General features: G+C 35.4%; 1 protein-coding gene across 7 annotated transcripts; it reads right to left on the bottom strand.

Moving 5' to 3' along the window:
• On the bottom strand, window positions 1-24,739 carry MTIF2 (mitochondrial translational initiation factor 2). 7 transcript variants are annotated; one of them, XM_081265256.1, is made up of 15 exons: window positions 24,628-24,739; window positions 23,319-23,401; window positions 21,037-21,199; window positions 20,341-20,452; window positions 16,804-16,975; window positions 16,216-16,376; window positions 15,170-15,346; window positions 11,113-11,252; window positions 10,434-10,558; window positions 7,804-8,008; window positions 6,916-7,168; window positions 6,456-6,596; window positions 5,014-5,178; window positions 887-1,027; window positions 1-199 (listed from the first exon to the last, which is right to left on the bottom strand). In XM_081265256.1, the coding sequence occupies exons 1-15, from the start codon at window positions 24,712-24,714 to the stop codon at window positions 27-29; spliced, it is 2,298 nt and encodes a 765-aa protein (XP_081121382.1). In that variant the 5' UTR covers window positions 24,715-24,739; the 3' UTR covers window positions 1-26. The 7 variants fall into 7 exon arrangements, with proteins under 7 accessions (XP_081121382.1, XP_081121381.1, XP_081121379.1 ...); XM_081265255.1 differs by having other exon boundaries at window positions 21,037-21,293; window positions 23,285-23,401; window positions 24,617-24,701; XM_081265253.1 differs by having other exon boundaries at window positions 21,037-21,293; window positions 24,617-24,700.
• Window positions 24,740-25,034: the final 295 nt, after the last annotated feature.

Genomic DNA, 25,034 nt, shown 5'->3' with positions numbered 1-25,034 from the left:
TTTCATCATTGACATTTTTAATATAGTTAAAATCCTGGGTCCCAAGAAGTCTTTGCTGAAACTTCCTTTTCTTCATAACAAACAATTTCATCTCCCACTTGGAATTCCACTTTTTCTTCATCTAAACTGAGACCACAATCCATTCCAGTTTTGATGACTGAGATGTCATCTTTATGGTGTTTCAACGAGGTCAATGAGCCTTAAAAAGGAAATTTAAGGTGAGTATATTTAACAAAGTACTAAGGCAGACATGAGGTGCACACCCATAATCCCAGCAGTTTGGAAGGCTAGGCAGAATGATTTTAATTTTGAGACCAGCCTCAAGTACTAAATGCTATGTAGTTTGGTATTAAAATGAAAATTCTCACTGGAATTCTTTGAAACTAGTCCTGTCATTAAATGGGATTTTATGCCAGGAAAGCCCAAAAATCTCCCACTTAAAGACGGCAAAGGATGGGATTATACCCAGGACTGATGAACACTGTAGACAGTAGGTCAAGTTCAGAAAGATGGGAATAGAGGAGTGGAATGTGTAAGTGTAGGATGAAAGTGAAGCCAGTTTTTAAAAGCTTGGGAAATTGCTGCATGCAAAAGTATATGCCTATAATGCCAGCTACTTGGGAGGCTGAGGTGACAGTTTCTCAAGTTCAAGGCCAGCCTGAAAAATAGGCTCAGACTCAAGTCTCCAAAAACAAAAGTAGTTAAAATCAAGTCTGAGGAACTAACAATCTAGAGGAATTGTAAAAATTAACAGGAAGGGAACTCATTGCCATGGAGAAGTTAAGAATGCTAAAACAGCGTTATGGTGGGAAAAGATCAATGGATTTTAGATGGTTATGCAATCAGGTTTGGGGCCTGGATAAATGGTAGTTTTGATGTTGCTTACCTTTCCAAATAACCTGTCCCTTGCGGATTAATTTAAATTTTTTTTGTTTTTCTAACTGTCCTTTTTGAACTCTGCAGCCAGCCACAGGAATTTTCTTCTTTCCTTCTGTTACAGAGAAGGTAGCTAGTATAGAAGCCTCACCTTTAGGAAGAAAATGATGTTAATGATCTGAAAAATAATACCTCCTATTCTATAGTATTAAAAAAAGATTGTGTTCTATATGTGTAATAAGAATTGTAATGTATTCCATGATAATATAAATTTTAAAAAATTAATTTAAAAAAAGGAATTCTCAAATTTTAACTCTACTACCATGAGTCAGATTTACTAAAATGCAAAATCGTATTTATTAGTTCTGGGATGGAACTGGGTTTTCTGAATATGTAGCAAGCTCTCTAGTGATTCCAATATCAGTGGTATAAGAGAAAGTTTTGAAATGCAACAAGGTAGACCACCAAAAGGAAATATTTACTAGTGAATTTTAATGTATGTTATTAAAATAGGAAATAGCAACAACCACCACCAAAAAAAAAAAAAAAAAAAAAAATGGGACCTAGGGATAAAACCACAGACCCTGTGTTTAACAGAAGGAAAAGTAGGCCCTAATCATGTGGGATTAGGCCCCAATTTCCTGAATAAGACTCCTTTGGTGCAAGAATTAAAATCAAGAATCAATAAATGGGATGTACCCAAAGTTTCTTCTCAGCAAAAGAAACAATCTGTGAGGTGAAGAAAGAGCTTACATCTTGTGAGCAAATCTTTACCCCTCACACATCAGGTAGAGCTCTAAACTCTCAAAAAGTTAAGCACAAAAAAACACAAAAAACCCAATCAATAAATGGGCCAAGGACCTGAACAGACACTTCTTAGAAGATGATGTATAATCAGTCAACAGATACATGAAAAAATGTCCATCATCATTACCAATTAGAGAAATGCAAATCAAAACTACTCTTAAGATTTCATTCACTTCACTCCACTGAGGATGTGGGGAAAAAGGTACACTCATACATTGCTGGTGGGAAGAGAGACTCTGCAAATTGGTGCAGCCAATATGGAAAGCACCATGGAGATTTCTTGGAAAATTGGGAATGGAAGCACCATTTGACCAAACTATCCCTCTCCTTGGTCTATATGCAAAGGATTTAACAGCACACTACAGGGACACAGCCACATCAATGTTTATAGCAGCACAATTCACAATAGAACCAAGCTAGATGCCCTTCAATAGATGAATGGATTAAAAAAATGTGGCATATATACACAATGGAATATTACTCAGCAATAAAAGAAAATAAAATCATGGCATTTGCAGGTAAATGGATGGAGTTAGAGAAGATAATGCAAAGTGAAGTTAGCCAATCCCAAAAAAACAAATGCCAAATGTTTTCTCTGATATAAGGAGGCTGATTCATAGTGGGGTAGGGAGGGGGAGCGTGGGAGGAATAGACAAACTCTAGATAGGGCGGGGTGGGAGGGGAAAGGAGGGGGCATGGGGTTAGAAATGATGGTGGAATGTGATGGACATTATTATCCAAAGTACATGTATAGAGACATGAATTGGTGTGAATATACTTTGTATACAACCAGAGATATGAAAAACTGTGCTCTATATGTGTAATAAGAATGGTAATGCATTCCATTGTCATGTATAAATAAAAAATTAATTTAAAAAATGAACTTGTGCATAGAAAGAAGTCCTGGTTTATTTCCACCAACTTTATTTCCCTGTCCAATAATTAGAAATAACAGATGAACTTGGGGCACTGAGGTAGGAGGTAGGGTATCCAAGTTCAAGACTAGACTGGGCAATTTAGTGAAACTCATCTCAAAAAGGGCTAGTATCCAAAGTACATGTATGAAGACATGATTTGGTATGAATATACTATGTATAAAACCAGAGATATGAAAAATTATGCTCTATATATGTAATAAGAATTATAAAGCATTCTGCTGTCATATATAAATTTTTAAAAATTACATTTTTTAAAAAAGGGCTGGGGATGTAGCTTGGTGGAAAGCACTGGCCTAGCATGAGAGACTCTGTACTGCAAAAAATAAACATGAAAATCCTTGAGTATTGCCACTGCTCTATGAAAACCTATTTTCTAGAGTAGATCACCTATCATTACCTGATCTATTTTTAAGTCACTTAAATGTTTTCAGATCCACTTATAAATACTAATTCTGTAAATATTTTTCCTCTCAATGAAAATTAAGTTCCAATAACTTACTATAATTACCAGTTTTTTAGGGTGTTACTTGACTAGTGGGATTTGACTAGTAAAAACCCTCATAATATGACTGTTTTTCCAAATTGCTACTAGTACAAGAACATACAAATATCTGCATGATCATATTTAGCAGGTCAGAAATGCATAAACTAACTTTGTATGAACCAAAATGTAAAATCCAATCTCATCACGAGGAAACATTAGACATTAAAAATTAAGGTATGTTCTACAGTTGCTTACATACACTTTAAAAATGTCAAGGTCAAGAAAGATTGTAGAATTATTCCAGATTAAATGAGCCTAAAAAGAAATAGGAGGGGCTGGGGTTGTGGCTCAGTAGTAGAGCGCACACCTTGCACGTATGAGGCACTGGGTTCCATCCTCAGCATCACATAAAAATAAAATAAAGGTATTGTGTCCATCTACAACTTAAAAATATTTAAAAAAAAAAAAAAGAAAGAAAAGAAATAGGACAATGAAATAACAACCCAAGATCCTGGAAGGAGGGAAAGCACATGCATTACAAAGTACACTGTGAGGGGCCTGGGGATATAGACCAGTTGGTACAGTGCTTGCCTTGCGTGCACAAGGCCCTGGGTTCAATCCCCAACACCAAAAAAAAAAAAAAAAAGTACACTGTGAGGACAATAGACAAAATTTAAATTTGGACTGAATTAGAGAATACTGTTTGATCATTGTTAGTTTTATAAGAATATCCTTGTACTTATTTAGCAAATGTACACATTTAGAGGCAAGTGGGTACAATACAAATTCAGCCTTTAAATCTGGCTAAAGGATATGCTAGACAATACTTAACAATATTTAACATTTAAATATAAAGTAAGTTTTCCTATGGTATAATTTCTTTGCCAGTCCCAGTGGCACCTTCCAAAACACTGTTAATTTTATATATGTGTGTGTATGTGAGTATGTGTGTGTGTGTATGTGTGTATGTATATATGTGTGTGTATGTATATATGGTACCATATGTATATATGTATGTATATATGTATATATTTGTGTGTGTGTGTGTGTGTGTGTGTATATATATAAAACCAGGGATTGAATCCAGGAGTGTTTAACCATTTAGCTACATTCCCAGACTTTTTAAAAATTTTGAGACAGTCTTGCTAAATTGCTGAGGCTAGTCTTGAACTTGTGATCCTCTTGACTCAGCCTCCCAAACCCATGGGATGACAGGCATGTGCCACTGTACCCAGTGACAGTGTTAATCTTTATGTTGCTGATCCTAGTCAAATTTGTACTATCATTAATTGTTCATGTCTACATTTGAGGGCAAGTTCTTAATGCCTTATTTGCCTTTGTATTTTCGGGGCTTAAATGAAGCACAATGTGTCTTATAGGACACATAATGCATATGAGGTTACCAGGAATTTTCATCATATGGTCATCAGTTTTTCTAAAACAATAGATATTTATTGGAAAAGTGAATATATTTCTCTTCAACTTTGCTTTCAGGGGCTGTTTACAACACCTAAGATATGAATACTTAAAAATAACATTCAGGGGGCTGGCACTGTGGCTCAGTGGTGGAGCGCTTGCTTAGCATGTGTAAGGCACTGGGTTCAATTCCTAGCACCACGTATAAATAACTAAAATAAAGATCCACTGACAACTAAAAAATAAAAAAATAACATTCAGGCCAGGCATGGTGGCGTACACCTGTAATCCCAGTGACCAGGGAAGCTGAGTCAGGAGGCTCACAAGTTCAAGGCTAGCCTTAATAATTTAGAGAAGCCCTAAGCAACTTAGGAGACCCCGTCTCAAAATAAAAAATAAAAAGGGCCACGGATATAACTCAGTGGTAAAGTGCCTCTGGATTCAAACCCCAGTTCCACAATAAAATAAAAGAAACATTCAGTGAACACTCACCTATTAGGTGTTCCTCTACAGTACAGGGCATTCTGCTGCTCAGTTCCTCCTGCAAATCTTCAATAAGACGATAAATGATTTTGTGAAGTTTAATTTTTACTCCCTTTTTTGCAGCTGACTGCTGGATAATATTGCTTACATTCACATTAAAACCAAATATAACACCTGGAAAAGAGAAATAATAAAGTAACACAAGTATTATCATTTGTCTTTCAAGCAGAACTCAAATTTTATTTTAAATAAGTTAAATGGCAATAGCAATTGGGGAAATGAAAAATTGTGGGGTTTTTATCCCACAAAAACTAGTAAATTTTCAAATCACTGAATTTTATAAATTGTTTAGTCAGGAAAATTTCTTCATGATATTAAATTATTAATTTAAGAAATATAATTTCTTAAGTGTCTATAATGTGCAAGGCAGTATGCTAAACAAAGTTTTGGTTTTATACCAGAGAAATAAAACAAAAAATGATCAAGGCTAAATTATTGTTTTATTTTAACGATAATTCCACTATTAAATTGTAATCCTGGGTTGGGGTTGTAGCTCAGTGGTGGAGCACTTGCCTTACATGTATAGGCAGTGGGTTCAATTCTCAGTACCACATAAAAATAAATAAATAAAATAAAGGTGTCCATACAATTGTAATTCTATTGTCTAAAAGTTTTGTGGTTTATATTTAGGTATCCATTTGGCCAAAAGTTGTTCAAAAATAGTTACTTAATTGGAAAAATTCAAAAATTGACCATTTTACCAAAGAATAATAATATTTAACTGCAAATACTTTGGAAGAAAAAGAAACAAAGGTGGCACACACCTATAATCCAAGCAACTCAGGAGGGTATGGCAGGGGGACTGCAACTTTGAGGCCAGCCTCAGCAACTTAGCAAAGCCCTAAGCAACTTAGCAAGATCCGACCCTGCCTCAAAAAATAAAAAAGAGCCAGGGATGTGGCTCAGTGGTTTGGCACGCCTAGTTTAATCCCTGATACGAAAAGAAAAGAAGCAAGGAAAAACACCTTGAATAGGATGAATGAGAAAAAAAAAAAAAGCTTAAAAGAAAAAACCCAATCACCCTGAAAGTTTTAACATTAAGAAATCTGTGGGCTAGGATTGTAGCTCAGTGGTAAAGCGCATGCCTGGCATGTGTGAGGCACTGGGTTCAATCCTCAGCACCACATAAAAATAAATAAAGGCTAAAAAAAAAAAATTCTTACACTGTATACCTTACACAGAAAAAATAGTGCTCAGCTAGTCAGTGCCTAACAAATACTTTGGTTAGCATTACTGAAAAAGACCTTTTCATTAATAGAAGTGATATCTGATCCTATAGTGGAAAGGGTGATGATAATGGGAATATTAGGTATGTCAAGCCAAACAAGACAGAATTAAATAATCACAATGTGATTGAGGGAACACAGACAAATAGGAAGTAGAAACCTTACCGTCAAATGTTTCAGCCAAGTTAACATCATTTTCACTAATATCACCTACTCCATAATGTACTAAATCTAGTTGACATTCATGTGAAGCATCATAGGTATCCATAATGTTTAAAATGGCCTCAACAGAACCATCAACATCACCTAAATACAGCAAAAGTTTAAAATTGTTAATGTCAAGAATTAGGCATTAACAAAAAGAAAATTTAAAAAGGGAAAAAAATTTTAAAGAATTTATATAAAGTATAATGAGCCAAATGTTCACTTACAACTAAATTAGCAAAAAATATGTTGACTTAGAAAAATGTCTCTCAAAATACTGCATTAATTTTCACTCAAATTTTTGAGTCCAAACTCCTTTTTGAGTTTAGGAGTTTGGACTACTAAATTTGAGAAGAACAAAGAATAAAAATATACATGTATTCAAAAGGTGAGTTGTAAAGTAAAATCTTCAAAAAGATACCTTTAATAATTAGAGGTAGTACATTTGAATCTCTTTCTATTTTCTCTTTTGGCTTTAAGGGTCTTTGTTCTTTTCTTTCTAGGTACTTCATAAATGATCTCTTCTTCCAGTGCAAAGTGCCATATTTCTCACGGGTTTTCCGATGTGCTTCTTGGTGTTCCTTTCGTTTTTCTTCCAGTATTTTCAGATCGTCTTTATTTTTCTCCTGTTCTTGTTCAAACTTCCTCCAGTTAATAACTTCACGTGCCCTTGCCTTTATAGGAGAAATACTGGCATTATTTAATAAAACAGACACTGATATATGCTAGGTGAAAGGCTTTTATTTTCCCCCACTATGCAATTAATTAGTCTGAAACCACTTTTATAAGTTTCAAGAAACTTATAAAGTTTAATTGGGGAGCTTCTTATATAATTAAAAATTTTAAATTATAAAATTATAATTTAATTAAATTACAATTTAATTTTAAAATTTTATCTCAAAATTTAAAAATAATGCTAAAAGGGTTGTGGCTCAGTGACAGAGCGCTTGCCTAGAGCATGTGAGGCCCTGGGTTCAATCCTTAGCACCACATAAACATAAATAAATAAAACAAGGTATTAAAAAAATAATAATTTCCATTTTAAAAAAATGCTAAAGTCAAATTCTAAAAATGACACAACTAACTCCCTCAAGGCCATGTACAAACGAGAATTATTTGTTAACATCAATCACTTGATATAACAGTACAAACTTGATATTTAAAATAATTAATATCACTTATGTGTACTTATGAATATGTAACAAGTCCCACTATTATGTATAATTATAATGTACCAATAAAAAGGAAAATTTTTTAAAAATAAAATCATTCTATCATTTCTAATATGCAGGAATTAAACTTGAAATACCTCAGATTCTACTTCAAGAATTTCATCTCCTGCAGAAGGAAGGTCCTTCCAGCCTATAATTCCCACTGGCATGCTGGGATAAGCTTCATTGATTATTTTTCCATTTTCATCAAACATTAAGCGTACTTTTGCCCAACTCTTTCCAGCAACCAGAATTGAGCCTTTTCTCAAAGTTCCTCTTTGAATGATAGCTGTAGTAACAGGACTAAAATGAATATATATATATACATATTTATTTAATGCCATAATAAAGATATAATTATACTTTCTTAACTATAGCAAAAATGTCTATATGCAGTTTAAATATATATAAACCTATGCATTAATTCTCTTCTCAACTACCGATTTTTGATACTATAAATACATTTTTTTGAAGCTGGGCATGATGGTTTATACCTGTAATCCCAGCTACTTGGGAGTCTGAAGCAGGGAGATAACAAGTTTGAGCCCAGCCTGGGAAACCTGAAGAGACCCTATCTCAAAACAAAAAGGGCTAAGGATGTAGCCTAGTGGTAGAGCATATGCCTAGCATGCACAGGGACCTGGGTTCAATCCTCAATATCTCTCTCTCTCTCTCTCTCTCTCTCTCTCTCTCTCTCTCTCTCTCACACACACACACACACACAGACATAAATCCTGAGCTGCCTAGTATTCTTAAAGCCTAGAGCCTAGTTAAAAAAAAAAAAAAAATATATATATATATATATATATATATACTCCCAATAGCCAGAAAGTAAAAGCAACCCAAACATCCATCAACAGAAGAATGGATAAGCTGTCCAAGGAGAATGTGGTACATACACACAAAAGAATATCATGCATCCTTTTCAACATGGATGGACCTTAGGGACATTATGCTAAATAAAATAAAAGTAAGTGGGAGCTGAGGATATAGCTCAGTGGTAGAACACATGTCTAGTATGCATGAGCCCCTGAGTTCAATCTCTATAACAGGGAAAAATAAAATCACAAATATGTGGATGTTAATTCACAATAAGGCAGGGGGCACTAGAGAGGGATAGCATTACCTTAGATTAGGTAGAGGGAAGTGATCGGATGGGGAAGGAAGGGGATGTGGGGATAGGAAAGATAGTAGAATGAAACAAACATTACTACTGTATCTATATATGTGACTGCATGACCAATATGATTCTGCAACATGTACACTCAGAAAAATGAGAAATTATATTCCATTTACGTATGATATCAAAGTGCATAAATATATTCTACTGTCATATATAACTAATTAAAACAAATAATTTGGGCTGGGGATGTGGCTCAAGTGGTAGCGTGCTGGCCTGGCATGCGTGGGGCACTGGGTTCAATCCTCAGCATGACATAGAAATAAATAAAGATATTGTGTCCACCTGGGACAGAAAAATAAATATTAAATAATAATAATATTTTTTTAAATCCTGTATGATTTCACTTATAAAATATATAAATTATAAAAATAGAGTAGAAACATGGTTGCCAAGGACTGGAGAAAGGAGGGAAGAGAAATTAGTGTTTAGTGGGTATATAGTCTTAGTTTTGCAAGATGAGGAAGTTCTAGAAATCTACTGCACAACAATGAAATATATTTAATACTATTGAACGCTGGGGATGTAGCTCAACAATAAAGTACTCCTGGGCTCAAACTCTGCTACAAAAAAAAAAAAAAAGGATAATATGCTATAATGTTTTTTTTCCTTTTGGCAGGACAGTGGATTGCACCCGGCAGTGCTTTACTACTTAGCTACATTCCTAGTCCTTTTTGTACCAGGAATTGAAACCAGGGGTGCTCAGCTTCTGAGCCACAACCTCAGCCCTTTTTATATTTTATTTTGAGACAGGGTCTCACTATGTTGCTTAGGGCCTCGCTAACTTGCTAAGGCTGGTTTTTAATTCACAATCCTCCTGCCTCAGCCTCCTGAGCCACTAGGATTACAGGCATGCTCCATCATACCCAGTTTAATGCAGTAAATTTAATAATATATTTCTTACTAAAATGAATTTTTTTTCCTTATAAAGTTATGGTAAGGGAGGAAGCAGAAAGCAGAGTGTTTTGACACCATCCTAATATACTTTTTATGCCACTGTCCATGTCAGCTAAGAGATTGCTCACAGTTGGTACAGCATACAAAACAATGAAAAAATCTTTCTTGCTAATAGGGAAATTCAAGAAGAGAACACCATTTTAAACACCTTCCTATATATTATTTTTTATTTTTTAACATTTATTTTTTAGGCGTAGATGGGCACAACACAATGCCTTTATTTTTATGTGGTGCTGAGGATTGAACCCGGGTCCCGCCGGTACTAGGCAAGCGCTCTACCACTAAGCCACAATCCCAGCCCTCTATATATTATATTAATGGGTAATTTCATCAAGAATTTAGAATTGCTATTTTATTTTAATTTAGGTCAAGCCTAGTCTAGGTGCATACAGATAGTTGCTACGGTCTATTGACAATAACTGCATTTTTGTGTTCTGTGTGCTAGTACAATAAATACTTTTCAAAACAAATGCTTTGAAAATATTGTTCATGAACTAAAAATAATACACAATAAAAATATGTAGTCATATAATCAAGTCACAAAATCATGAAACAAAATTATCAAAGGAAAGCATCATAGCATAGTCCTACCCTCTTCCTTTGTCTGTGAAAGACTCAATTACTGTTCCTTCCACTGGACCAGTGGGATCTGCTTTCAATTCTAACATTTCTGCAAGAGCAGTTGTTGCTTCTGCCAAAGCCATCAGATTATCGCCCTTTAACAACAACAACAAAGGTTAATATATATTAAGAATTACTATCTGTAAATATAAATACTAGGGTCAGAAAACCAAATTATCCTTGATCTTTTTCTTTAAGTATTTAAAGTAAGAATTACCTATTTTTTAGAAGAAAGGAAGGAAGAATTAGAAAGAAATCCTGACCCAGGGACAGATCTTGCAAGGAACAATTGACTTTCTTGTTTAATAGGTTGGTCACTGGTGGTTCTTGCTAATAATCTTTCATAAATGCATGCTTATTCATTCTTTCTCCTCCATCTGCCTCTACAATTGCTTTCTTCCTCTCACTAACTTCTAATGATGCTACTTTACATTTCAAGTTTTATCTAATTAAATAAGCCTGAATATATATTGTTTCATCTGATCCACTCAAGAATCCTGTAAAGTAAGTGAATCAAACATTACTTAGCATTATTAAATAAATGAAAAGAAAAAGCACTGAATACTCTCAGGCTTTAAGCCATACTCTGCAACCATCCAGCTATGCACTCTCATCCACACACATCTGTCTCTGAGGTACCCATATTTACCGTGAGCGCAGAGACATGCACTGCTTGAACATCTCCTCCATAATCTTCACACACCACATCATAAGCCAGCAACTCTTTTTTCACTTTTTCAGGATCAGCCTCAGCTTTGTCACATTTGTTTATTGCAAGGACAATAGGAACTAAAGGAGATTAAGAAGAATGTAAATGAGAGTATCTTTAATTCTGTATTCACAGTGAGACACCAACCTGTTCTAGCTTTTTTTTACTCAGTGGATGTACTTATTTATTGAAAGGCTTAAAAGATCCACTTTAGACTCACACCACCACTCTGTACTCTCTACACATAAAGAATGAATCCAGGGCTGGGGATGTGGCTCAAGCGGTATTGCGCTCGCCTGGCATGCGTGCGGCCCGGGTTCGATCCTCAGCACCACATACAAAGATGTTGGGTCCGCCGAAAACTAAAAAATAAATATTAAAGAAAAATTCTCTCTCTCTCTCTCTTAAAAAAAAAAAAAAAGAATGAATCCAGATGTGAGATATTAAAACTGTAATTATAAGTAAATTCTGAATTAAGAGCAGACACCTGACATGAGAAAAAATTTTAAAAACAATATTTGGGAAGTGGAGATCTATCCTTAAATCTGAAAGTGAGATCAGTAACTACACAGATGATAATTTTTAGGGGAAAAAAAAATCACAAGTCTAGGTTAATACCATCAGATCACTTGCCTCCTCTTCTTCTTTTTAGTACCAGGGATTAAACTCAGGGGCACTCAACCACTTAGCCACATCCACAGTCCTATTTTGTATTTTATTTAGAGACAGGGTCTCACTGTGTTGTTTAGCACTTCATTTTTGCTGGCTTTGAACTTATGATCCTGCCTCAGCCTCTGGAGCCACTGGGATTAGAGGCATGTGCCACCACACTCGGCTTATAATCTCAGCCACTTGAGAAGATGAGGCAGGAGGACTGCAAATTCAAAGCCAGCCTGGGCAACTCAGTGGTGACACCCTGGCTCAAAATAAAAGATACAAAGGGGTGGGGATGTAGCTCAGTGATGGAGACCCTGGGCTCAACCCCCAGTTCTACCAAGAAAAAAAAAATTCTCTTGCAGTGCTAGTAATGTAACCCAGGGCCTCATCGTGCATGCCAGACAAGCATCACTGAGATACGATTCCAGTCCATGCTTTACTACTATTTCTTTTCAAGAGATATTTTTCTCCAGTTTTCCTGTAGGAGACAATGATTAAGTGCTGCACTTTGATTCTCTGCATCAAATTGCTTCAGCCTGTTGGTTCTCCAGCTGCTTCTAATCATTCATCTGCTGGGTGCAGTTCCCTGTTGAAAGCCTTTATTCATTGTTAAAACCTAAGATCCCACCTTCAGCTGAATCTAAGTATCATTATTGCAAATTTTCTTTTAGGATTTAGAACAACTCTTTATTTATATACATACTCTAGCGACCAACACATAGTGGACTCTCAATTCAATAAGCATACACTTAAAAAATCTTATAATTTGTTCATCATTACTAAACATATCCTTTTATTAGAGATATCACACAAAAATCTAGGAGATAATTCTAGTTGAGTTTTACTATCTCCACCATTTTCTCAGGGTCAAAGGAACAGAAACCAAAAAAAAAAAAAAAAAAAACCACAAAAAGTTTCTCAATCTATAACCTACTATTGTGAAAAAGTGCATATTCTATATAGGCAAACTTGAACTTAACAAGGATCAAAAGAATAAATGCAAAAAGCATAACAAGATGAATTGATTCTATCTCAACCAACTGCTTTATTATGGGATCCCTGGCAAATTTATACCCCTCTTCTTTTTGCCATGTATTGCCTAGAATTGTTAAGATCAACATACAAAGACAGTTATTATGAGCTGGGGTTATAGATCAGTGGTAGAGCGCTTGCCAAGCATGTGTGAGGCACTGGGTTCGATTCTCAGCACCACATATAAATAAATAAAAAATAAAGGTCCATTGACAACTAAAAAAATATGTAAAGACAGTTTTGAGGAATTTAAAAGAAAAGAGGGCCTGTAATCCCAGCTACTTGAGTGACTGAGATAGGAGGATTGTCAGTTCAAGGACAGCCTTAGAAACTTAGCAAGACACTGTTTCAAAATAAAAAATAAGTATCTGGAATAAAATAAAATAAATTAAAAGGACTAGAAACGTAGCTCAGTGGGAGAGCACTCCTGGGTTCACTCCTCGGTACTACAAAAAGAGAAGGAAAGAGAATAATACTGGAAGCTAGAAGAGTCAGATCCCAAATTCAAACAAGTTGCACATTAGCTATGTAATTGTATATAATTGGGAAGAGTTCTGGCTCCTTCCTGTCTGGGTTTCAGTTTTCGCATTATAAGATGAAAGACTCAACCTAGATCAGTAATTCTCAACCTTTTTTATTTCTTGCCAACAAACCTGGGGGGATACAACACTTCATGTTTTCTCATTGGGGGTAAGTACAATAAGAATGAATGCAGGGCTGGGGTTGTGGATCAGAGATAGAGTGCTTGCCTATCATGCGTGAGGCACTGTGTTCGATCCTCAGCACCACATAAAAAAATAAAGGTATTGTGTGAACCTATACCTAAAAAATAAATATTAAAAAAAAAAAAAAGAAGAAGAAGAAACCTATAGAGCTGGAACTGTGGCTCAGTGGTAGAGTTCTTGCCTAGCATATGTGAAGCATTGGGTTCAATCCCTGACACCTCAGCACCACATAAAAATAAATAAAATAAAGGAATTGCATCCATCTACAACTAAAAATATTTTTTAAAAATTTAAAAAGAATGAATGTATAGAATACATGTGTGTGCATATGTGCAGTATTTATTATTATAATTTTTCCCCAATATTGGAGACAGAACCTAGGGACACTTTACCCCTCAGCTACATTTCCACCTCTTTTTATTTTGGGACAGGGTCTTGCTATGCTGCTGAGGCTGGCCTTAGATTTGCAATCCTTCTGCCTCAGCCTTCTGAGTCATTGGGATTACAGGCATGCTCCATTTATTATAATTTTTAAATGAGGAGTCTGGGGTTGTGGTTCAGCAGTAGAGCCTAGCACATGCAAGGTCCTGGGTTCAATCTTCAGTACCACATAAAAATAAATAAATAAAATAAAGACACTGTGGGCTGGGGTTGTGGCTCAGCGGTAGAGCACTCGCCTAGCATGTTCGAGGCCCTGGGTTCAATCCTCAGCACCACATAAAAATAAATAAATAAAGATATTGTGTCCAGCTACAACTAAAAATAAATAAATAAATATTAAAAAAAGAAGAAAGAAGGGAGAAGATGCTGGATGTGGTAGCAAATGCCTCTATTCCCAGTAACTTGGGAGGCTGAGGCAGGAGGATCACAAGTTCAAGCCCAGCCTCAGCAACTTAGCCAGGCTCTAAGCAACTTAGGGAGATCCTGTCTCAAACTAAAAAATAAAGAGAGAGAAATAAGGGAGAAAATGACCAGATGATTTTTCCAAAGCCTACAATTTTATTCCTTTGATTAAATAAGAACTTATTAAAGCAGATGAAAATCCATGTATGTCTAATATGTCAAAATACACTCTACTGTCATGAACATCTAAAAAGAACAAATTAAAAAAAAATAAAGGAAATGAAGAGAAAGTTTCTCTTAAGAATTCTAGGTAAATGAACAAGGAATAATGAAATATCACCTCTTGGCAACTCCTAATAAATCTGAATAAAAGGTTAATAGGATTCATTATCCTATTCTTAATGTTGCATCTATATAAATTCTCTATAATAAAAAGGTTTTTTAATTTTTTTTAAAGTGGAAGTAAGATTATCTTGTGATCACAAGTCCCAAGTCAACTCCTGCTGACACCTTCCCTTTTAGTTATATATCAGTGGGAAAATAATTAAACTATCTTTGAAGCTTATCTGTAAAACAAGTATATCAATCCTGGGGCTGCAGTGATGATTAAAGCTACATGTAAATGGCTCCAGAACTGCAACTTTATGGAGGAGTTTAAAATAAATTTTAAATAAATTTTTTAAAATAAATAAATAATAAGCAACTTCCTTCCTGATACATATAAGTCAGACACACAATACCTTGAGCATCTTTAGCATGCTGAATAGATTCTATAGTCTGTTTCATCACCCCATCATCTGCAGCTACGACCAACACAACAATATCAGTGACCTGAGCACCTCTGGCTCTCATTGCTGAGAAGGCAGCATGTCCCGGAGTATCAAGAAAGGTTATTTTTTCCCCAGAGGGAAGAGAGACTGTGGAAACAGAAATCCAAGGATTCAAATATGTACTTCCTTAACATATATACGGAATGTACATGACATTATTGAATACAATCAACAGTTCTTTAAAATAATTGCATTCCTTCCACTAATCTTAATCAGAACAACACAGATTAAAATTTCACAATGAAAATTTACAAAATACTAGTGAGACCTTTAGGGTTTTCTTTTCATATAACAATTTCAAATTCATATTTCTAAAATATAGTAACTTTCATAAATGTACCAACTGACATCCATTCTGAAGTTAGAACAGACCAATAGTTGTAACAAGTCAGTCATCCCCTACATTAGCAAACCACATCTGAACAATGGCCTTGAGCCAGAGAAAGGCACAGTCAGTAGCTCAGGATCCTTGAATTTAAATCTCATCTTTGCTGCTTACTAACTATGTACTTTGGGAAAGTTACTTAACCTGAAGATTATCAACCTCCTCAGCTGTAAGTAGGAATATTAATACCTACCTAATGATGTTGTTGTGAAGATAAAAGAGATGAAGCATATAAAATGCACAGTGCTGGGCACATGTTAAGTGCTCACTAAGCAGTAGTTATTAATTATCATGAGCAACATTATCACAATCTAGCATAGGAGATTATATAAGCATAATTGATTAATTGAGTAAAAATTTTAGGCTCATTAAGCCAAACTAAGAATGACCAAGAAAAAACAGTAACATAAATTTCTTATAGAAAATACAAAATAACTTTTAACCACTTGCTGTACATTTCATTAATCCAATGGCTTCCTTTTTACAATAACATTTTTTTTTATCATAACATTTGATTTAAAAATAGTAAGTGGGGTTCCCAAGCACATTGTAAGGTAATCTGTGTTCATACCCAGAAAGGCACCAATGTGCTGAGTGATGCCTCCAGCTTCCATTGCTGCCACTTGAGTTTTTCGAAGTTTGTCAAGTAACGTTGTTTTCCCATGATCGACATGGCCCATTATAGTAACAACAGGGGACCTTGGGGTTAATAAAGCTGGATCTGCTTGGGGCCTACAATTAACAGCAAAGGAGTTTCATTGCTTAAATATCTGAAACATTTTATAACCTGTGAATTGGTTTGCCGTTATCTCTGCAAGCTATCATTAACTATAAAACCCAAGTTTAATTAGACACAACTCTTCTCTACATATAACTACTATAACAGAATATTTAATGACTTTCTACCTATACTTAGCATCTTCATAACAATGGGCAGATATGAATCAAAGTTTAAAATTCTGGTTAATATATATATTCAACATTCTATAAAAAATAACCTTTAGAGTTTTATAATAACCTGAATATACTTTCTGATGCTTTAATCACTTTGAAAAAAAGTTGACCCTGCACTCACATATCATTTTAATTACAAAAGGAGTTTTAAGGCAAATCTTCCCACTAAATGGTCTCCCTCCCCCAACATATAGGTAATATTTACCTTCTTACAGCATCTTTATTTTCTCTGACTTTGTCCTGTTTTAATTTGCTCCATTTCAACTTCATCCCTGCCTTCTTTATTACTTCTTTGATCCAGATTTCATCTAACTGTGAGTGTACTTCTAGTGAATCTATGTCAATTGCAGTATTCAATAAAGCTTCATATACATAATCTGGTCAGAATAAGACAAAACCTTTTAGGATCATGCATTAAATGCTTAAGAAAGTGACCTCTATTACTAAAGTCTACATAAACAGTACATCAATGGGGTGTATAAATGGGATATACAAGTATATAAACTTTCTCTAATGTTAAAAAATCACAAGTTGAAAAAAATTAATTCCTTAAAATGATACACTCATATTAACTGACAATTCTATATATTCATAAATATTTGTGTACCTTCTGAACCATCTGAAACATCAATAAAATGTTAAGTTGTATGTTGTATATATTTAGCATTGTGTGGTTGATCAGCCTATTTCTTTGAAAACTTGTATGCTCATATGTCATGCATATGTGTATATACAGAGTCATTTCTTGTTATTTACAATAGTTATACTCTACAGAGCTGCCATGAATACTGAATTAACAAATATTGAACCACACTGCTCTTAGAGGAAATGCAGGGTTAGGCTCCTTCAAGCCTCCAGTTGCAACATTTCATCAACAGATTAATACATAATCTTGTTTTATGTGTTTCTATCTAAAGATACTTTAAAAATACATATTGTCAATTAACATTGAACTCACAGCTAATAACATTACACCTGACACCTAAACAAGCTTGTGTTAGACATATATTTCCTACATAATACATATCACAATTTTCTTGTTTTAGGAACACTGGATAGCACCTCATCACAATAGTAAGGGGCCATTTTAAAAAGCAATATCATCCACAAAAAGCACAAGAATTCAGAAACATGATATTAAATGGGCCAGTTTTTTAAAGTTTACAGTATGACAGGTGAAACAAGAAGGCAGAGAATCGCCTTGTTCAATCTCAACTGGGAACATATGCATGGAGCAACCCAAATTTTTCACAGCACTGAGCATGTCCAGGATAACTGCAAAACTACAAATAAATATTAGCAAGTAGGCAAATCTGTAAATACAGAATCTATGAAAAAATGAGCATTGCCTGTATGTACATACAGATATACAGACACACACTCATCTCTGAACATATGTACCCATGATTTATTTACTTGTTTATGTATCTATTTAGGGTTTCCAAAAAGTCATGAAATAGCCGGACATGGTGGCACATGGCTATAATCTCAGTGACTTGGGAGGCTGAAACAGGAAAATTACAAGTTTGAGGCCAGCCTCAGCAACTCAGCGAGACCCTTAGCAACGTAGTGAGACTCTATCTGAATAAATAAATAAATAAATAAATAAATAAATAAATAGACTAGGAATGTAGCTCAGAGGTAAAGTGCCCCTCAGTTTAATCTCCAATACAAAAAGTCTTGAAATAGAGGAAAAATATTTACTTATTCTCTTACTCATTTTATTTAATGTGCTTTGTTTTAAACTCAATCATATTTCCCTGTGGATAATAAGTCATGTATTTGTGATGATGATGAAAAAAATATTTTTATCTTTAAAGACTTTCAGTCACCCATTAACATACTTAGGAGATATGATAGAAAAACATCTTCAAGTAAGAGCAGTACACTAAAAAACATCCAATTTCATGGTGTGCTAATAAATGTTTAATAATGAAGCTCTCAAAAATAAAAATCCCAGGCTGGGGATATAACTGAGTTCATAGAATCCTTGCCTTGCATGCACAAGGCCCTGGGTTCAATCCCCAGAACCACAAAATAAAAAATAAAATAAAAATCCCTGTTTTGTAATATTTCCCAATTTCTGTAATGGAAATACTCCAGTCAAGTTTGATTTCAAGCTACCAACATGAAGTCAATGAATGCAGAGATAAGAAAAGAGCAAAACAGCACACTGTTATATAGTATTTCTATTATACAGATAAGAATAAAAAACCTCAAAGTAATTAAAATGGTTAGTAATAAAAAGCATTTAAGTAGTTAAGAAGTAAAGAGTTTTGTTGAACTTTGTTTTGTTTGCAGTACTGGGGATTGAACTCAGGAATTCTTTGACACTAGCTACATACCCAGGCCCTTTTATTTTATTTTGAAACAGGGTCTTGCTAAATTGCTCCAGCTAGCCTTGAATTTATGATACTTCTGCCTCAGCCTCCTGAGTCACTAGGATTACAGGTATGCACCACTGTGCTTGGCTTTGATGAGCTTTTAATATTTTCTTTTTATGATTTTATTTTAAAAAATTATTATATGTAAGAACTAGCTCAATAATTCTTTTTAATTTAGCTAGTCCCAATTTGGGCTCAAAAACTAGTTTTTGCAATACTAGGAACTGAACTGAGAAGATGCTCTAGCCCTGAGCCACATCCCCAACCCTTTTTAGTTTTTATTTTGAGACAGAGCCTTGCTAAGTTTCTGAGGCTGGCTTTGAAATTGTGATCCTCCTACCACAGCCTCCTGGGACCTCCTACCCAGCCCTGCTGGGATTACAGGTATGTAGTACCACACCCAGCTTGTTTCTTATTTTGAGACAGGATCTCACTATCCTGCCTTGGATTCCAGAGTTGCTGGGATTACAGGCATGAATGGGGGCAATGCTGTTTTTAATAATGCTAAAAATACCTAATAATCCAATTACTACAGAATTCCAATAAGTTATCCTGCACTTTTGAAAGGTACCTGGTATTAAGCAATAATCCTTTCTCTCCTATATTAAATGCGTATGATTATCAACATACTATTTTATCTTTAAGCATGTTCAAGGCCTTGGGTTCAATTCCCAGCACAGCAGAACAAAAGTTGTAGTGATTACTATAAATATTTTTCTCTGGGCTTACAGATATTGTTAAAATGAATGAAAAAAGGAAATCTGAAAATTATAGAAGGGACTGGGCACAAGGCCTTGGGTTTGATCCCCAATACAACACAACAACAACAATAACAACAAAAAAAAAAAAAAAGAAAGAAAATTATTGTAACAAAGGGGAAAAATAAAAGTGTAAGTATACCCCTTAGTGCAAAAGCATTCTTTGGACTTATTCTAACAACCCACAAAGTTGCTAAAAAGGAAAAAATAATTCAGATAAGAAAATATATCCCACTTTTATTAAAAGCAAAAGCATAGGGCTGGAGTTGTAACTCAGTGGTAGAACACTTGCCTAGCACATATGAGTGAGCCACTGGGTTTGATTCTCAGCACCACATATAAAAATAAATAAAGGTATTGTGTCCATATATAACGAAAAATACTAAAAACAACAACAACAACAACAAAAAAAACAAATGCATAGAGAACTACATTTAACAAAGAGTGAAAATACTACTAAAATTTGTAACCTAAAATGAAAAATATTGGAACGACTTATCTTCTTCAGTCTAGTTTTTATCCCTGACTGCCTTAATCTCATTTGTAAAATTCCACGTTTTCCACATCCCCATATTTTTCCTTGTAAACTTATCTGCTCACCTATGTCTTTTTCCAGCGCTCTGGCTAGTTCCTCAACAGTCATTCCAATCCATACTTCTACCTCCTTTTTAGTTTTTGTTGAAGACAATTGAGATTTCCTTGGTCTCTTTTCCTATTTTTTAAAAAAATAGACAAATAAGAAGAAAAAAATTTAAGTGACAATTCAGATTTATTCTGGAATACCTACCATGATCACGACTACTATTTCTACCAATAAACACTTCCATAAGTAGTTAAACCTTAAGCTAAAATTTAAAAATCCTGCATCCTTTATTCATTGTTTTATAATGATCTCTAGGTCATCAAATTCACCAGCATTACCAAACAACAAACCAGAACTTCCCTTCCTCACCAAGATCTCTAGCCTAGAGTACAGCATTAAGTAACAAAGATTCTACAAATGACAAAATACTAAAAATGAATTTCTGGGCTGGGGATGTGGCTCAAGCGGTAGCGCGCTCGCCTGGCATGCGTGCGGCCCGGGTTCGATCCTCAGCACCACATACCAACAAAGATGTTGTGTCTGCCGAGAACTAAAAAATAAATATTAAAAATTCTCTCTCTCTCTCTCTCTCTCTCTCTCTCTCCTCTCTCACTCTCTCTTTAATAAAAAAAAAAAATGAATTTCTACTCCTCTTTCGAAGCATTTTAATATCAGGCTAAATAATATTATAAGAGATAAAAATCTGTAACTACCTCCTTTGTTACTAGAAGCCTGTATTTCGATAAAGCAGCCCCAATGAGCACATCTGTTTGCCATGGCCAGGCGCACATCTGAGCTGTCCACACTGGGTAAGCAGATGAAAATCCATGCCTCCACTGTACTAATGTTCTTCTTTGACCCAGGCTGTGCAGCTGCCTACAAACGGTGTGAGATTTATAGGTCTGAAGAAAATGTAGCAAGTTCTCCAACTTTAGTAGCTTCTGATTCATGTTTTTCCTAAAAAGAAAGACTTAAAAATAATGTTTGGATTAACATTTATATCAAGATAGCAAATATATTAATTGAAGATCTACAACACGTCAAGCACTGTACAAGGGTATTAGAGTACAACAGTGAGTAAAACTGGGTTCCTGCCCTGAAGGAGCTCAGTCAAGTCAAGAGAAGGGATTTTTCTAAACTGTATATCTGAAGTCAATTACTTCTGCTAAACACCCTCTGATGACTCCCCATTAGCTAGTACAATGTGCTAACATATCCTATATAAGCTCTCATTTCATCTCTTACACTCAGAAAATCTCCCCACTCCTATCTACCAAGCTTTTATATTCTCATCCACCTATAATCTCTAATTGTGTCCATCTACAACTAAAAAGTAAAATAATAATAATATGTATCTTTTCAGACCCTTTCTTTAATATTTATTTTTTAGTTCTCGGCGGACACAACATCTTTGTTGGTATGTGGTGCTGAGGATCGAACCCGGGCCGCACGCATGCCAGGCAAGCGCGCTACCGCTTGAGCCACATCCCCAGCCCCTTCAGACCTTTTCTTTATGCTTATATCTACTTTGCTTAGAAAAAAATGAAGTCATACTATGTGTATAATTTTTCCCTAAAGAACATATTGTAAATAGTGTTTTATATCATTAAACATTATTCTTCAACATCACAAAAAGAAAAAGAAAAAAAAAAAAGTAAAAGAAAACCCAGGCGGAGTGGAACATGCTTGTAATACCAGCTTCTCAGGAGGCTGAGGCAAGAGGATTGCAAGTTTGAGGCCAACAAGTTCTGGCCAACTTACGGAGATCCAGTCTCAAAATAAAATCTTAAAAAAGGGCCAGAGAGGGGCTGGGGCTGTTGTGGCTCAGCAGTAGCGCATGTGCCTGGCATGTGTGAGGCACTGAATTCAATTCTCAGCATGGCATACAAATAAATAAAAATAAAAGTCTATCAACAACTAAAAAAAATTTTTAAAAAAAGGGGCCAAGGATATGGCTCAGTGATAAAGTGCTTGCCCAGAAAGGCCCTGGGTTCAATTCCCAGTACTTAAAAAAAAAAAAAAGAAACATTTCAATGTGTTTACCGTAACTATATAATTTATAAAGCTATCTTGAACAAAATTCTCAACTTTTACATTGCCTTAAAATACTCTTAGCTAGGCGTAGTGCCACAGGCCTATAACACCAGCTACTCTGCAGGTGAGGCAAAAAGATCACAAGTTTGAGGCCAACCTCAGCAACATAGTGAAACCCTATCTCAAAAATCAAAAAATTATAAAAAATTTTAAACTGTTTCTCATACAATATGGTATTTTTACAATATGCTTATAGATTAATTACAGAATTACAATAAAATATAATTACAAAACATTTTCATAGAAATTAAATTCTTTTAAAAAATATTTTTAGTTGTAGATAGACACAATACCTTCATTTTATTTATTTATTTATTTATGTGTTGCTGAGGATCAAACCCAGTGCCTCACACATGCTAGGCAAGCACTCTATTGCCAAGCCACAACCCCAGCCCCATTTATTCTTTACATATATTTTCTACTATATACTCTTTAAAATTCTTCAGAAATGATTAATAGTTACAAGATATGATCAAAGAAACTGGGGCCTGAGCAAGTGAGTTTTGTTACATAACTGGACAGTAAAGTAAAAATTAAATGTTACAAATGTTACATTTTAACCAATCTTCCCCATATGTATTTTATGTTCCTGAAACAACAAATAGAGTTTTTGTTTGTTTTGTTTTGGTACTGAGAATTGAACCCAGGGGTACTTTCTACTGAGCCATATCCCGCTCTATTTTTTCATTTTGAGAGATGGTCTCACTAAGTTGTTTAGGGCCTTGCTGAAGCCAACCTTGAACTTGCAATCCTCTTGCCTCAGCTTCCTGAGCCACCAGGATTACAGGTGTGCCCTACCGTCCCAACCCTGAATATTTGTTTTCAAAAGAAAGAAATGAAAAAGGTGCAGTATAGTGAACAAAGTACCTGACTAGACAACAAAAGAATCTTGGGTAGATACCTGCTCTGACATTTAGCAGACAGCGTTGTTATCTTGATTGAGTAAATCACTTCTTTCCTATGAGCCTCATTTTTTTCTAATCTCTGTAAAAAGAAAAGAAAAAATTGTTTTAATGTCTGTCCTTCCTTCCACAAGGCTATAAAGAAAAAAAATGAGGTGATGTATATACTTTGTCACCAGCTATTTTAAACTACATTATATCATGGGTTTCTTTAGTGATAGTTTATATGCTTTAAGGATTAATTACTTCTAAGTTAAAAATATTCACAAGTCATTATCTTGTTTATATACAGATGATTCTGAGGTGTGTATGTGTGTGTGTGTGCACGCGCATGTTAAACATAGTTAGCAAGTTACCTTAAAAAATTTATTCAAGTAAAGATCAAAAGAAATGCTGACTTAATTTCAAAGAAATAAACACATTAAGATTTAGAAATTCATTCATACATTAAACACTTCAAGAACTGCACGTTTAAAATCTTTTTTAAGTATGTACCCCTAATCTAAGAAGTAAAAAGTGTGCAGGGAGCAAAGACTTCCTTGGGAAATTATTTTTAAGTTAATCTGAAAACAGATTTTACAAGGGCATTGATTCAAGGAGTAAGAGGAAAGACCCTACAAGATATTAACCTAAGTCCAGGTATGTAATAGAGGCAGGAATTAGAAAGACACATTGGAGGCAATAAACCAAACGTCAAAACTGGAAGGAAACTTGGTTGTTATATACTACAAGACCCTCGTTTTACAGCAAAGGAAACTGGAATGCATGCAGAGGGGTCAAAAATACTTCTACAATGTCATACCGCTAGTTAGTGGCAGTCGGGACTAGAACCCAGGTTTTCTAACTCCCAGTTCGGTGCTATTTTGCCGCAAGGGTACTGGTGTGGGGAATCTAAAAAAAAAAAAAAAAAGGACGGTGGGCCTACGTAAATGCATTAGTGGGAACGTCTACTTAAGAGCTGGAAATTTAGGAGCTTAACTGAAAAGAAAAGGAAGTCGGTGTAGAAAAATTACGAATGTGGGGTGGTTTCGCCTTAAACTCGAATCCAGAAAGGCTTTTGCAAACAAGAAAAGTAAAGACCGGCACCTCCGAGAGGAAGCAAGCCGCTGGCGGTTTCTCCAAGAACGATGAACAGGATTTGGTGAATGTCTAAGTGGAGGTCACGCAAGGACGAAATGCATCTTGGAAAGGCTTCCGAATGAGCAACGTTCATGAATTCGCGTGATTTATGCCATTGACATTTTAGACCAAATAATAAACGCCACCCGGAAGACCCTGACTAAGGAACCCCACTCACTCTACTCTTACAAGAGGCTCTGGGCACCACGATTCTGATTCCAGGCAGAGATCACCATCCGGACCCAGAAGAACTGTCCATTTGAAGGTCCTTACCATAAACGGTCCCCGTCGGGCTTCCGGTCGTTCCGGAAGTGGTTTCCCCCCGAATTCTAAATAGTCGCTGTCGCCCCGAACTCGGGCAGTCCGACGTGTTGTGATGGTGCAATCAGGGGTCTCCTTCCAGGGTCCACCGCGTGTCGTTTGTCGCGTCTGCTGCACGTTTCCCTTTTTTAACAAATTACTGCTTCTCCGGGACTGTTTGTGGCTGCAGTGTCTACACCGGAGGGAAAACTAAACGAGGAAATGTGAGGAAATGCTGTCCTTCAAAGACACATGTAACTTAACAAAAAGGAAGAAGTTCAAGGAAAGGTGGCGAT

This window comes from Spermophilus citellus (genome assembly GCF_964194105.1).
Source record: "Spermophilus citellus genome assembly, chromosome: 13".
Taxonomy (NCBI): domain Eukaryota; kingdom Metazoa; phylum Chordata; class Mammalia; order Rodentia; family Sciuridae; genus Spermophilus; species Spermophilus citellus.
The sequence above is the reverse complement of the archived record's forward strand: the minus strand, read 5'-3'. Positions and strand labels throughout refer to the sequence as shown.

What these genes read in the sequence shown, in the direction of transcription:
- MTIF2 (XM_081265256.1), bottom strand. Translation starts at nt 24,714, where the DNA reads ATGGTAAGGACCTTCAAATGGACAGTTCTTCTGGGTCCGGATGGTGAT. An exon ending in TGCATGTCTCTGCGCTCACG is followed by an intron (nt 10,559 to 11,112) that starts GTAAATATGGGT and finishes TTGTTGTTAAAG; the next exon opens with GGCGATAATCTGATGGCTTT. An exon ending in ACTACCTCTAATTATTAAAG is followed by an intron (nt 6,597 to 6,915) that starts GTATCTTTTTGA and finishes TGCTGTATTTAG; the next exon opens with GTGATGTTGATGGTTCTGTT.